General features: G+C 39.1%; 1 protein-coding gene across 1 annotated transcript in view; it reads right to left on the reverse strand.

Annotated features, from left to right (window-relative positions):
- ABCA1 (ATP binding cassette subfamily A member 1) overlaps nucleotides 1-15919 on the reverse strand; it is a 154139-nt gene that overhangs the window by 116249 nt on the left and 21971 nt on the right. The window contains exon 2 of the mRNA XM_043973487.1: nucleotides 9713-9873. Within this exon, the coding sequence (XP_043829422.1) occupies nucleotides 9713-9778 (66 nt within the window). The 5' untranslated portion in view covers nucleotides 9779-9873. The remainder of the gene's footprint in view (nucleotides 1-9712; nucleotides 9874-15919) is intronic.

The following is a 15919-nucleotide window of genomic DNA, read 5'->3' on the forward strand; positions in this document are numbered from 1 at the left end:
GGAAACTGAGGCAAACTGAGGTTCAGGATTTGCCCAGGATCATGTGGTTAGTAAGTATCTGAGTCTGGATTTGAACTCAGGTCTTTCCTGACTTCAGGCCTGGAACTCTATCCACTAAACCACCTATGCAAGCACTAAACCATCATTCATGACCCCCCAAAAAAAAGATTATGAGTTATTATTGACTGCTCTCAAAAAAAAATAAAAACCCACAAAGGAAAAAGACAGAAAATCAATGGGCATCCTCAACAAAGGAGATATCTGGAAACAAAATGACGGTACATCTACCTCTACTGAGAGTAACACAAACAGTTTTGATTTTCATATGTCAGGGGCTATAATTCCGGAAAACATAACCCCAATATGCTAGACAGGACCTGTTACCCTTGAAAAGTTTAAGCTGGCTTCACCAAATTAAAACTGGAATCCCAAAAGAGTTGAACTGAAACTACCTAGTCCAGCATGTCTGAACCAGATGCAGCCAAGTGAGGAGAATGAATTCTGGGAAAGCTAATTAAATGTAGATTGAAGATAGTTTTCTTTTTTCTATTTTCCTCATGTACAAAATACCAAACGCTGGGGATGAGACTCAACAGGGGAACATGGAAGACTCTCTGGCCCTGAAGGAGAGAGAAATACAGGTCTTTATTCCAACTCTGATACCTCCCTAGGTGATTTTGAACAAGTCATTGAAACGTTAAACCTGTTTTCTCACCTACAAAATGGGGCTAATATTATTTTCACTACCTACCTCACTGAGCCGCTCTGAAGAAAGTGTCTTGTAACCCTTAAAGCAGTGAATAAATATGGGTGATTATCATGAGCTAGAGAATTTGGCCAAAAACCTTTAAAAAGGTGCAATGCAAGTATACTTGGAGGTAGCCATATACAGAGAGAGATTTAAAGCAGGGGTTAGTAGCCAGGGGTCCATGGACAACCAAAAGGGGGTCCATGATCCCAAGAATTATTAAGAACCCCTGCTCTAAAAGTCAAGCTATCACCCAAGTCCTTGGCTTTCTTGGGAGACCCAGGAAAGAAGGGAATACCTGCAGGGTATAAGCTGAGTACCTTTCTGAGGGAAAAGTTTTAGAGGAAGAACTTTTTCTTTTCTAAAGTTTTATTGAGATATATGGAATTTAAACTACTCAACTTTTAAATGGGGAAGCAAGAAAAGGCCAGTCTTTACAGTCATTCAACCAACTTGTGCTGGCTAAAATTAGGATTTTGGATTAATCTAAATTGATTCCACATCCCCAGGCAATTTAAAGCTTTAGGGCTTTTCACAAATTTTCCCTATTTTCAGACCTACAAGTTGGGACCCTTGGTAAGCATGCCTCCACTGCTGACAGACTCTATATAGTGTTGAAAAAAAAATTGCCTCCCAAGCTCCTTCTCACTGAACATAATGCCCTCTGCCAAATACAGGTCATAGAAGTAAGATTTGTATCTGAAACAAGATAGAATCCAAGTTACCCTGCTTGCCTGTATCCTGAGCCTCTAAAATTAGCTATTGACATTCATCATATAAGACTAGTTTCAGAGTGGGAGGGAAAGGCAAAGTATTTATTTTTCAAAAAGTATGTATTTGTTTTCCATAAGAAGGACTAGTCTAGATCTTTTCATCATTAATTTTCCATCTCAGCAAAATTCCTAAGTAAAGAATTATTGTTCCTAAACTTTTTTTAAAAACCAGGGCTAGGTGGGGCAGCTAAGTGGATAGAGCCCTGGCTCTGGAGTCAAGAGGAGCTGAGTTCAAATGTGACCTGACACTTGACATTTACTAGCTGTGTGACCCTAGGCAAGTCACTTAACTCCAATTGCCTCACCAAAAACAAAAACAAAAACAGGGCTAGGGGGGAAAAAATCTACAAAAGCCACTTAAGAAAAGACTGCAAGCCTTCTTTTTGTAAGCCTTTAGTATCACTCTCATGTATACCCCACTTTAAATTTTAATTACTGAAGAAGGATGCATGTGTAGTATAGAGGGCAGAGAAGAGAGACAGGGAATAAAAGGGTTCTTTTCAGAAGGTATCCCCATAAGAGTCATCACCAAGGCCAAACGAAAGCTCTCGAGATAGAACGCATGTTTTACATTTTCTACATTTTCCCTGCATATTTACTTGTTCTGTGTAAAGACAAGCATGTTTTTTAGGTCACTGATTAAGAATTTATCACACTTAGAGTAAAAGGAAATACAATGGAGCCCTGTCCCATCTCCCAAATTTAAGCCCCCTAATTTTAATTTTTAATTTTTTAATTTTTTTATTTTAGTGAGGCAATTGGGGTTAAGTGACTTGCCCAGGGTCACACAGCTAGTAAGTGTTAAGTGTCTGAGGCCGGATTTGAACTCAGGTACTCCTGACTCCAAGGCCGGTGCTCTATCCACTTCACCACCTAGCTGCCCCACTAATTTTTAATAGGAAAAAAAACCCAACAAAACAAAATTGTGTTTCCTCAACCATAGATTATCATTCTAATTCTAGTCAGCTATTTAAATGTGTGACATGATACAAAATGGGATTTGGACTGCAAGTGGGATTGGTTCAGTGTAAATTAATCTCCATTGGTGGAAAAATTATCCTCCTGATGGTAGAATCATCTTCATATGTGAAGGATAATGAATATTACATATGCATAAACACATACATGCTATATTAACTTCATTCACTTGTTTATAAATTCATAAACTTGGGATTTCTAAAAAATAATCCAAGTTTCCTAGTAGTTGCCTAAACCACTGAAAATTCCACTCAGTGAAAAGTGACTTTTTTTTTTTTTAATCATCAACATGAGCTACCATGAAACAGGCAAATTTCTGGAAGTAATCAAATCACTGAAAGTCTTTCTGGAGCTGTACAGGATCTTTGAGAACACCTGGTCCTTCATTTTACCGGGAGGAAACTGAGGCTTAATGACTCAGTCTCCAAGTTACAAAGCCAGGACAAGAATTCTGGTTTCCTGATTACTTCTCCAGTGTTTTTTCCACTACCTCCATTTGGTGTCATGTTTAGTTTCAAAAAGAAACATGGTATGAAAAAATGGACCACAGATCATACGGTCTTTCAATGTTCCTTCCCTCTGAGTTTATTATAGCCTATAATTAAGTTGTTGGTCGATAAAGTAGGCTGAGAACACAAAATCACAGAATCTCAAGGGATGGAATCTATAGCATGGTACAGGAGAAAGAATCAGAGGACCTAAATTCACCTACCCATGTGAAGGCCCATTCCAGATCTAAATTTAGGATCTAATGATTAATAATCCCTTCTATGATCTATCTGACAAATGGTCACCTAACCTTTGGCTGAAGACCTCCAGTAAGACAGAACCCCGGACCTCCCTAGACAACCCAATCTACCTGTTCACAATTTCCACCTAGTGCTGCTAGTTCTGCCCTCTTTCCATGGGATATTTCAATTACTGGATATTTTTTAAATACTTAGAAAAGTTCTACAATTTTATCAACTTTATGGGCAAGAGTGTCCTCTCCACCAGGAGGATCACAGGAGGATCACAACTCCTCCACACCTTAGTAGTGAGTCTTCATCATAGCCAAAAAAAAATCATCCCCTTGTGGTCAGCCTTTCAGTCATAATGAGGCTCTCTGCATTTAGCTCAGCTTCTTCTCAGATGACAGATACACAATCCATCATCAAGTCCCTCCTTGAAGGCTTTGCAGCTTGATAGCACCCAACATAGCTTGAGCTCTAAAAACACAACATCTAAGAACCCAGGGTCACCTCCAGATAACTAGTGGCAGAGTTGGAATTTGATCCTCAAGCTTCTGAATCCCAAATCACAGCCTTTTCCATCTCACCAATGTCAGGTTATTGTTCAGATATGCATTTCTTGGAAGAACGTTCCTGTTCTCTGTCCCAAGAACACAGGGAGGTCATTAGTAAGTTAGAGGTTTCAGTTTCTTGCCTTCCTCCCAACCCCCTTTTAAGAAAAAAATTGGTGCACTGCAATTGCAGTTGTGAAATTTGGGTGCAAAGCTCAGCTTGGGTCCACGGTAATTGCTCATATGTGTGGGTGGAAACCATTTAACACAGATATGGCTTTAGTTAGAGTGGTCACTGCTTTTAGGCAGTGAAAAGGGGGTGAGATTTGAGGGCTTCATTTTGATTGCCACAGGATAGGAATTGAGAATTGAGAAGCAGTGTGGCATATCATAGAGAGTTCTGAATGTGGTGTCAGCAAAGCCCTCGGGTCCAAACCCTAACACTGACATTTATTAGCTGTGCAGCCATGGGCAAGACATCTAATTAATTACCCATCATTGAAACTGGATTAGGGATAGGGACTGGGAATGACCCTGTGATTTCAGAGGGCCAGAGTGGTGGTTCTACAACGTTTTAGTCTCAGGATCCCTTTATACTCTTAAAAACTATTGAAGATTCCAAAGAGCTTTTGTTTATGTGGGTTCTAGTTGAGTAGTCTCCCTTCCCTGCGTCTCAGTTTCTAAATCTTCAAAATGAAGACATTGGACCATATGTGATCCCAAAGGTCCCTTTCAGCTCCAAACTCTTCCTACAAGGGAAGCAAAAGTGGCATGGTTGGCATACAACTTGGGGCTTTTTAATTGAATATCCTTCCCCTCCTGGCACCACAGCTCACGGCTCATATAGTAATCATTATTAGCAGGTTACTAAGCCTTGGGGAAGAAAGCAGAAGAAAGTAATTAACATCTTCCTACAGAGACCTTCGCTGAAAAGTAACTAATGAGCCATTAAAACAATTACAAACCCTCTATCTGTTTGAAAGGGCCCACTACAAATAGGCAGAGTCGGCCTCACCCCCATGAGCTAATGAAACAGCTCAGAGATACCCCAGATGATTCACATGGTACCAGAAATGCCAGCCAATTCTTCCTTTCTTCCTTACTGCATTCAATAGCTGAGAGACCATCAGTCATTGCTAGCAATCAAGAGGACAAGTAGCCAACGACCTTCAATGCAGGGACAACTTTACACGTTCCGTGTCCACTGGGTAAACAGTCAGTCAATAACTATTTATTAAACTCCTACCATATGCCAAGCACTGTGCTAAGTTTGGAGGATATAAAGATGGTCCCTGTCCTCAAGGAGCACACAGTCTAACTAGAAGAGACAATATGCAAACAGCCATGTACAAATAGAATAAATATAGGATAAATTACATATGAACAACAGGGGGAAGGCACTCTCAACTTAAGGGGGATCTGGAGAAGTTTCCTGTAGAAGGTGGGATTTAAGGTGGAACTTGAAAAGAACCAGAGAAGCTAGGAGGTATAGACAATGAGGAAGAGAATTCCAGGCATGAGGAAAAGCCAGTGAAAACAGCCAGAATTGAAAGATTGAGTATCTTGTTTGAAGAACAGTATGGAGGTCAATGTCAATGGACTGAAAGGTACAAAGGGAATGGTCAGGAGAAGCGAGATGTTTAAAAAAAAAAAACAACTGGAAAGGTATAGGAGGAGCAGGTTATGCAGGGCTTTGAATGACAAAAAAAATGATTTTATATTTGATCCTGGAGGTAATAGGGAGCCACTGGAGTTTATCAATAAACTCTACTTGAGGAAGATTTCTTTGGTAGCTGTATCCCATCCTCTAAAATCTTGGGATACTAGGCCTGATTTTTTTTTCAGTTATGAGAAGTCCCTTCAGCAATAAAGACTGCCAACCTATTGATATTTTTTTTTTTGGTGAGGCAATTGGGGTTAAGTGACTTGCCCAGGTTCACACAGCCAGTAAGTGTTAAGTGTCTGAGGCTGTATTTGAACTCAGGTCCTCCTAAATCCAGGGCCAGTGCTCTATCCACTGCATCACCTAGCTGCCCCATATTGATAATTTAATAGATAAGTTTTTAGGGCATTGCCTAAGGCCCAGAGAGACCAAGGTGCCCTATAGTCACTAGTAAGCATCTCTGACCAAATTAGAATCCAGTTATTCCTGATTCTAAAACCAGTACTCTATGCACTATATGGTGGAATAAAAAGACAGAATTGAAATATCTCATTCAACTCTCCCATCAATCTAATAGTCCTAGGGCCTATTCCAGGACTAGAGATACAAATACAAAAGTAAAACAGTCCCTGCCCTCAGGAATTTAAGGTCTCCTTCATCTGACAGAGGAGGAAACTGAGGCCCAACAAGGTGGAATCACTTGGCAGAGACTCATCCAGAACCCAAGTCTCCTGTCCCTTTCCATTACACCATGATGTTTCAGTTCTTTCAAAAAAACATCACCCAATACACACAAGCCTACAAAAACACCCACTCCATATTAAGGCCACCATTAAGCTAAGAAAAAATGCTCTAAGTGAGGTTTCGTTTGTTAGGATGGTGGAGAATGGAGCAACTGAAAGATAAGATTCCTTCCTGTTCCACTCCTTCATTAGCTCTAGGTAATTGTTTCCCTGTGACTCAGTGTCCTCTATAGTCTTTGTTCTTTGTCACTACAAAGGCCTGGGCCTGGGAGCTGAAAGGGGGTTAGAAAGTGAGCTCTGCCACTGACTTTTTGCATTCCCTTTGAGCAGGTCAGTAACTTTCCTATGCCTAAATTTTATCATCTACAAAATTAGGAGACTGTTTTAGATGGTAAAATGAGGGGATCCCTCCTAAGTCCCCGTCTAATATTCTAGGATGCTGCAGGAGTACCCTAGCCTGACACTGCTTTGCAGAAGATAAAATGGCAGAACTATCTTACTAGGGTAAGAACAGACCACCAGAGTGATGCTGCCCCCTTAAACGGACTTGACAAAAAGCCCCCGGCTCCTCTCTCCTAACGACCTCTCTCTTTCTGAACCATTTCCTCTGTAAAGCCTTCCCTAAGGGGCCCAGAACACTGAATTCCTAGCCCCTTAGCCCCAACTATATTGTAAACCCCTTGAGGGTAGGCATGTTGCCTACAATTGTATCCCATTCTTAAAGGATTTAAATTGATTACATTCACTTCATATGGAGTGCAAAGGGAATTCATATGAATCTTATGATGCCATTAAAAGGGTATAAATACATTTTGTGAGTATAAAATAAGGTGAAATCCTTTGACGACACTAGTATTCCTTTGTTGGAGAAAAGAGTGATTAGCAGTTGTGTTCTAGATAGTGTATGTTACATAGGTGGGGCAGTGGATAGGGTACAGGTCTGGAAGTCAAGAAGATCCAAGTTCAAATGCTGCCTCAGACACTCACTAGCTGTGTGACTCTAGGCAATTCACTTAACCTCTCTTAGCATCAGTTTCTCCATCTGCAAAACAGAGATAATAATACCTACTTCACAGAATCATGAGAATCAAATGAGTTGTTGTTTGTCCTTAATGTATGTAAAAAGCCTTGCAAACCTTAAAGTGATTACACAAATGCTAGTCTTATTATATTATATTATATTATTATTATGTTAAAGCTATAGCTGTTACATTGATTAGGATAACATATAACTCATAGGTAGGTATATGTATATGTGTGCATAGGAATCCATATAAGAACCAGGTAATATTAAGAACCTGGTTCTAGATTCTAGCATAGTATCACGGATTGGGAGCTGGAAGGACCTTACAGGCTATGGAGTCCAATCCCTTCATTTTACAGACTAGGAAACTAAAACTCAATGAGGTTAGATAATGCTTGTCAAGGGTCACAGGGAGAGCAAGTACCTAGGTGAGATGCAACCTCAGATTTCCCTGACTCTAGGTCTGGTGCTCTAGCCACTATCTCCCCTAGCTGTCTCATGTCCAACAAATGTTTACAGAGCGCCTGGGATGTACTAAAAGCTGGGAGAGAGAGAGAGAGATAAAAGACTTGATCCCTGCTCTCATGGACTTCACAATTTAGCTGAGGAAGCATGAATTGAGCAAAGCTACATACAGACGGTAAAGCTTCCAAGAAAGAATAAATGTTATATAGGTGGAAAAAAGAAAGATGTAAATAAAGTATTTGAGGAACAATGAGTAGATAAGTCTGGCATGGAGTAAAGGGTTTGGGTAGAATGCTTTGAAAAATTCCTTTGGAAAACTACGTAGGAATCAGGAGGTTATGCTGAGCTTTATCATGAAGCATTGAAGGTTTTTGACCAGGCCTGTGGGTTAGTACATAAGCACTGCATCTGGAATCCAAGAATCTAGGTTCAAATCTTGCCTGCATTATTTACTCCCTATGTAACCTTAGGCCACTCATTTAGCCTGAAAAGCCTCAGTTTTCTTATCTATAAAATGAGGAAGTTGGCCCCTATTATAGCTAAGGTACATTCCACCTCTAAATCCTGTTTCTTTCAAAGCTGTGTTTTAAGAAGACTGGTTCTGAGAGCTTTGGCTGGGAACTAAGAGGTCATTAGCAATAGTGCAGTTACTATGGAAGGAAGATTAGGAAGAGGGTAGCAATGATAAAAATGGAAAGAAGAGTATGGAAGTGGGGGTAGCTAGGTGGCGCAGTGGATAAAGCATCGGCCCTGGATTCAGGAGTACCTGAGTTCAAATCCGATCTCAGACACTTGACACTTAACTGTGTGACCTTGGGCAAGTCACTTAACCCTCATTGCAGAGCCCACAAAAAAAAAAAAAAGAAGAAGAAGAGTATGGAAGTGAAAAGACATTTCAACAGGAGAACAGGCAAGACATGAAGATTGACTAGATATGGCAGGAAAGGGAAGAGTCAATGGTAACTACAAGGTTAGCGAGAGAATAAGGGTAGACCAACTGATAGAAATGGGAAGGATTGAAAGTAAGCTGAGCATCAATATGACATATTAGAGAGAACAATAGAGAGAAAGAGCAGTAAATTGAGACAAGAGACCTAGATTTTATTCTTGCTACCTCTGCTACTAGGAGTGACCACATCACAGACCCTCCTTGGGACTCATTTTCCTCACCTTTAAAATGAAGAGGTTGAGGAGGCAGCTAGGTGGTATAAAGCACAAGCCCTGGATTCAGGAAGACCCAAGTTCAAATCTGGCCTCAGACACTTGACACTTACTAGTTATGTGACCCTGGGCAAGTCACTTAACCCTCAATGCCCACAAAACAAAACAAAAACAAAAAAATGAAGAGGTTGGATTACATGGTGTCCATTGACCCTTCCAGTGCCCATTAGGAACCAGTGTTGAAAACCACTGTGTGCTAATATTCCAAAGAGCTGGATTATGGCCTTAGTTAGCCCTCAAAAGTAAATAGAAAATTAAGGAACGTGGTAATACGGTTCTGCTTACTTTTAACAAACACAGCTGACCTAGAAATACCCACTTACTAAAGTGGAAATGTATGCTTTAGCAATAGCAATAGCAATAGCAATAGCAATAGCAATTAAAACCTGTAATGAGTACCCAGCCAGCTCCTCTCAATTTCTGTGGCCAGAGAGGTGTCCATGTTCCCTTATCATGGAGTCTCTCCCTCTACTGAGCAACAAGAATGAGGCTTATCAGTGATTACTCAGAAAACACAGGAGGAACTCATCTCAACTATCAAAACCAAAATGAAACAAAAAACAAAAATACTGTCATTTGCTAGCTATGTGACCTTAGGCATATTAATGTTTTGGGGCCTGTTTTCTTATCTATAAAATAAGAAGAAAATGAGAAAATAAAGGGGTCAAATGAGATTGCCCCCAAAAGTACCAGTCAGCTCTTAATCTATGATGATGTATTACTACAAGCTTATGGTTTGTTTTTTTGCCGGGGGGCACAAGGGTAAACACAATGAGGGGGGAAATCCCTAAAGAGAGAAACAAATAGATGCTTACTGTTTGCCTTCTTCGGAAAGTAAAGTTCTTCCAAAGCAGCAGTCCCAGCTGAGACCAAAAGGCCATCTTACCTCAGCACACACCCACAGCTCCCCTCAGCCAAGCAGATAGTGGAGGGAGCAGAGGCAGCACTGGGCAGGGACTCTGTGGCTGGTCATTAACTGGAAGATAAAAAGGAGAGAGCGGGAGTCATTTTAGCAACTTGCACACCAATGAGGTCTGTTTCCTCAGCTTTTTCCCAGAGGCTTCCAACTCCCCAGTCTTAGTCAACATACTTATTTAAATAGCCACAAATTATCAGCCTTCAGTAATCACTATCTGGACAAAACGACGCTTTCAGTATGATCATTCAAGGTGATGTAATATTAGTCCTGTTTATTGTAATCCAGGTGTTTTTAAAATGTAATAATAGTTAAGATTATAGAGATAATTAAAAAATAATAAAGTAACTAAAATGGTATTTTTGGCTTTAAATAAAAAATAACTGATGAAAACATACTTAGGATTAGAACTACAAATAATCAATATTGGGTAAAATGAGCATATGCTATAGTGGGTAAAGAGCCATTCATATGGGCTGTGTGACTCTGGGCAAGTTCCTTAACAATTCTTAGTGCCCCATTCAACTCTGCAAGGCTACATATAACCCACAGAGAAGAAACAGTACTGAATTGGTTCTCGGTAGGCACTCTTATGAATTCACAAAGAAGGGAAGGAAGATGGGAAGAAAGAAGGGAAGAGGAAAAGGGAATGTGAGGGGCAGGGACAGAATGGATATGATTTCTAAAATAAAAGAGGTTCCCCATTGATCGTTATCTCTTTCAGAGAAACAGTTAACAACATTCAACAAAACATTTGAGATATACAAATGTGAAGAGCTGTTTTTGCTTTTTCTCAAATTAAATGATCTCTTAAGAAGTGAATACCCATATAATCAACTCAACTTGCTCAAGAGAGAGAAAGAACCTTCATGCTGGAATCAGAAGTCCTAGGTTCCTATTTACCCCATGACACTTACTAGCAATGCAGCCTTCCGCAGTTCCTTCAACTCCCTGGACTTCAGTTTCCCAAACTGCAAAATGAGGAGGTTGGATCCCACCTCAGAGTTTCCTTTCAGCTCTAATGATTTTTCACTTGAGTTCTAGAACAAAGTTGTGCCTCCTGTGACCAAGCCTTTTAACTTCTCAATGTCCAGGTAACTCTTTAAGACAGTGAGCAACCGGGGGCAGCTAGGTGGCGCAGTGGATAGAGCACCGGCCCTGGAGTCAGGAGTACCTGAGTTCAAATCCGGCCTCAGACACTTAACACTTACTAGCTGTGTGACCCTGGGCAAGTCACTTAACCCCAATTGCCTCACTAAAAAAAAAAAAAAAAAAAAAAAAAAGACAGTGAGCTACCGATCAGTTACAGATACACATGGAAAGGAATTCCCTGGCTAGGAGAGTTCCCTACGTTCACAGGTAAAATCAAAAGTCCAAACAACAGTTTTTAATTAATTAATTTCAACATGTAAAGCATCATAACAATTTTTCAGTCACTTTCTCTAGGTCCTTGTCAAGATCATTCTCATTATTTTTTCCTCTTATAAATGATTATAATGTGTGCTCCAATTTTCTAGTTGTTTTACCCCTCATGTGACATTTTTTGCATAAAGACCTTCCCAGATGTCTTTGTAAGTCCTCATACTTATCACTCTTTATTACATTTTATTAGGACCTACTTCTTTTTTTTCACATCAATCACCTAGCTAATTTCAAAGAGGCAGCAGAATCTTTAAAAAGTGATTTAAAAAAAAGGGTGAAAGCCAATTAATCCTCTATCAGATTATATTTCATTGTTAGAAAAAAGTTAAAAAGTTAACTGGCTTCAGAATAATGGGGCTAGAGTCTCATCCTATGAAGTTCTGTAAGAAATGGTAAGGCCCAAAGTATACCCCTCAGAGCCGGAAAAGACAGGTTCTATAAGAAGGATACAACTGTGCACGTATATTAGTCAGATTCTCCTAATTGATATGCGATTTTTAGACACAAATGAGGTTCTTTTATTAGCCAAAGGAATGATTTTAGGTGCCTAAGATAACATTTAGTTAGCAACACTCTAATTTATGATGGATTTTCAGCTGTTTTTTACATCTCCCTAAATTGAAGGCAGCCAGTTAGATGGTGTGCTCTCTCTGACAGGAAAACAGCCTTAGTTTCTTAGATGGTCTTCTAATCTGATTTCAGATACTGCATTCAACTGGGTCTCAAGCTTCTAAATTGCAATAGGGGACAAGAAAGGGGAAAAATTAAGCTATTTAATGCCCAAGGGTGGTGGCCCTTTGAGGGAATCCCAAATATGTAAATCTAATTCCCCCAAAGAGGAAATAGAGAGATGGCTAGATAGACAAATAGACTGGGCAAGAACATTAATTAAGCACTTACTATGTGCCAGGCACTGTGCTAAGAGCTTTAAGGAAGGACAGCAAGGAATGACATGGCAAATCTGGTGAGAAGAAAATAAACAAGGCTCTTCTTGGTTGGTGTAGTTCTAAAATTAAATAGTCATGCCCTCCACCAAAGTCTTATTCTGGTACCTTATTCTGGCCAAGAGGTGACCTTGGGTTTGCAAAAGCTATGCCAGTAAAACATAAACTCTTAGAGGTCAGATCAAAATAGAAAGGCTTTGAGCATGGCTGAGTCTGCCCTATGAGGCCAAAGCTAGCTAGGTCCATCACTAAAGTATCGGGCCTGCTGATGACAAAATATTTAACCAAAGCAACTCAAAATGACTATATTCTACAGCACAGACAGTAGCTGATGGAACCACCAATCCTTGAGAGATCAAAGAGGATTGCCAATTCTCTAGTCACTAACGTCCCTTTCCACTCCACAGTCTACTTTCTTACATACAGACAATAATCCATTTCCTGCTGAGAAGTTAAGGTCAGAGCATATGGTACTCAATGCCCTGACCTGGATCAGAGACTTGCCGGGAAGCCAGGAAGGGTAACTTCCCTCTCAAAGTCATCCTTATCTATTGGACATGGTCTCTCACACCATTCTGGGAGGTAGCAAATCAGTGCAGAGGAAGACTGTGCAAAGAGAAGCGTTGGCAACACAAGGACTGAAGGTTTGAGTAACGAAGGCCAATGTGGGATTTCCACATCAGTTTTCCAAGGGAGCAAATGAACAAATAAACAAACAGAAAAAAAGAAAAAAGCTTGTACTGTATGTCATCTTTCCCAACATTCCCAAGGCTGGTAACTCAATTCTCCCCTTATGTACCAATTCCAGTTACTTGTTGGAAAGTACTGTTTTTATTTATTGGGAAAGACTGAACATAGTATGGTAGTTTTGCATGGACTTAACAGTCATAGAAAGGAACCCAAGAAATCATTCGGATGTCAGGGAAGAGGCCAACAGGGAAGATAGTTAATGGTAACACTGGTCTGCGGTGACTATTTTTTCAAATCTAATTCCTGACCTCCAAATAACCCAACAAAGGAGGAAAAAAGGTGCTTTGTGCTTTAGCTTCTATTATCTCTTGTCACTGTGCAAAAGACTAGGCTAACATTCAAAATGAAGATCTCAAAGCTTTCTTGTGTCATGGACACTTCCCCTCCCCTTTGGCAATCTGGTGAAAACTGTGGGCCCCCTCTAAGGAGAAAAATGTATTTATTCATAAAATAAAATACATGAGATTTATAAATGAAACCAGGTATATTAAAACAGTTATCAAAAATATTTTTTAAAAATCCATGGCTGCTCTGAAATCCATCTAAGAACACCAGGTTAAGAACTCATGCTTTAAAAGAACAAGAATTTTATGTTTCTGACAGAGCTTGAAGCAAAACAGCAAAAACAAAAAACTGCAGTAAATCAAAAGTAGAGCAAAGGTCTAAATAGCTTTTAACAACAACAACAAAAAAGAGTTAAGTGAAGCTAATTTAAAAACCACCCTGACAACCAATCTCTCTCTGTGTATATATACACATATAACATATACATACATACATGTATTTGTGTGTAGAATAATTATAACTTACATAGTGCTTTAAAGTGTCCAAAGCCATTTAGATGCATTCCTTTATGTGAGTACAGCAACCCTTTGAAATAGGTAACTATGGGGTTTATTATTTCCATTTTACACATAAGGAAACTTGCTCAGGGAAATGATTTGTCCAGAGCTACTCAACTAGTGAATGTTGGTTTGGTTTTTGTTTGTTTATTTGTTTTGGGGGGAGGGAAAGTTTAGCCTTTTCTTTTCCACAGTGTTTGACACAGTATTTGGCACATAGTAAGCACTTAATAAATGTCTATTGACTATCTGAGGTGGAATTGAACTGAAGTTTTCTTTACTTCAAGTCTAGTACTCTAGTCATGTTATTTGTCATGTTGTTCCTTCCTAATTACCAGCACACTGCTGTGGAAGGGGTGCTGACTTTGGAGTCCAAAGACTTGGGTTCAAATGGCTAGTCTATTCTTTACTATCTATGTGATGGGGATAAGTTAGAAGTATCCCCAATGAGATCAGGGTGAAACAAGGATGTCCATTATCACCACTATTATTCAATATCATACTAGAAATGTTAGTTTTAGCAATAAAAGAAGAAAAAGAAATTGAAGGAATAAAAATAGGCAATGAAGAAACAATGCTATCACTCTTTGCAGATGATATGATGGTATACTTGGAGAATCCTAGAGAATCGATGGGAAAAATATGTGAAACAATCAACAACCTTAGTAAAGTTGCAGGATATAAAATAAACCCACAAAAATCAGCAGCATTTCTATATATGACCAACAAAGCACAGCAGCAAGAGATAGAAAGAGAAATTTCATTTAAAATAACTGTAGGCAATATAAAATATTTGGGAGTCTACCTGCCAAGGCAAACCCAGGAACTATATGAGCACAATTACAAAACACTTTTCACACAAATAAAATCAAATCTAAACAAATGGAAAAATATCAACTGCTCATGGGTAAACCGAGCTAATATAATAAAAATGACAATTCTACCTAAATTAATTTATTTATCCAGTGCCATACCAATCAAACTACCAATAATTATTTTATAGAGCTAGAAAAAAATAAAAATAGAGTGGTAGATCAGCGGAATAGGTTAGGCACAGGAAACACAATAGTAAATGACTATAGCAATCTACTGTTTGATAAACCCAAAGATTCCAGCTTCTTGGATAAGATCTCACTATTTGACAAAAATGCTGGGAAAACTGTTAAATAGTATGGCAAAAACTAGGCATAGACCAACATCTTATAACATACACTAAAGTAAAGTAAAAATGCCCACATCATTTAGACATATAGGTTGGTATCATTGGCAAATTAGAAGAGGAAGGAATAATTTACCTGTCAGATCTATGGAGAGGAGAAGAATTTATAACCAAAGATGGGATAGAGAACATTATGAAATGCAAAATGGATCATTTTGATGACATTAAATTAAAAAGGGTTTGCACAAACAAAACCAAGGCAAACAAGATAAGAAGCAAAGCTAAAAGCTAGGAAACATATTTTTACAGCCAGTGTTTCTGATAAAGGCCTTATTTCTCAAATATATATAGAACTGAATCAAATGTATAAGACTATAAGTCACTCCCCAATCAAGAAATGGTCAAAGGATATGAACAGGCAGTTTTCTGAGGAAGAAATCAAAGCTAACTATGGCCATTTGAAAAATGTTCTCAATCACTATTGATCAGAGAAATGCAAGTTAAAACTACTCTGAGGTAACCACCTCATACCTATCATATTGGCTAACATGACAAAAACAGAAAACGATAAATGTTGGAGATCTGGGAAAATTGGAACACTAATGTGTTGTTGGTGGAGTTGTGAACTGATCCAACCATTCTGGAGAGCAATTTGGAATTATGCCCAAAAGGCTATAAAACTTTGTAAACCCTGTGACCCAGCAATACCGTTACTAGGTAAAAAGGGAAAAGGACCCACATGTACAAAAAATATTTATAGCTTCTCTTTTTGTGGTGGCAAAGAATTAGAAATAGAGGGGATGGGATGCCCATCAGTTGGGGAATGGCTGAACAAGTTGTGGTATATGAATGTAATGGGATACTATTGGGCTATAAGAAATAAGCAGGCAGATTTCAGAAAAACCTGCAAAGACTTAAATGAACTGTTGCTGAATGAAGTGAGCAAAACCAAGAGAACATTGTACACAGTAAAAGCAACATTGTGTGAT

Source organism: Dromiciops gliroides, chromosome 1 (assembly GCF_019393635.1).
Source record: "Dromiciops gliroides isolate mDroGli1 chromosome 1, mDroGli1.pri, whole genome shotgun sequence".
Taxonomy (NCBI): Eukaryota; Metazoa; Chordata; class Mammalia; order Microbiotheria; family Microbiotheriidae; genus Dromiciops; species Dromiciops gliroides.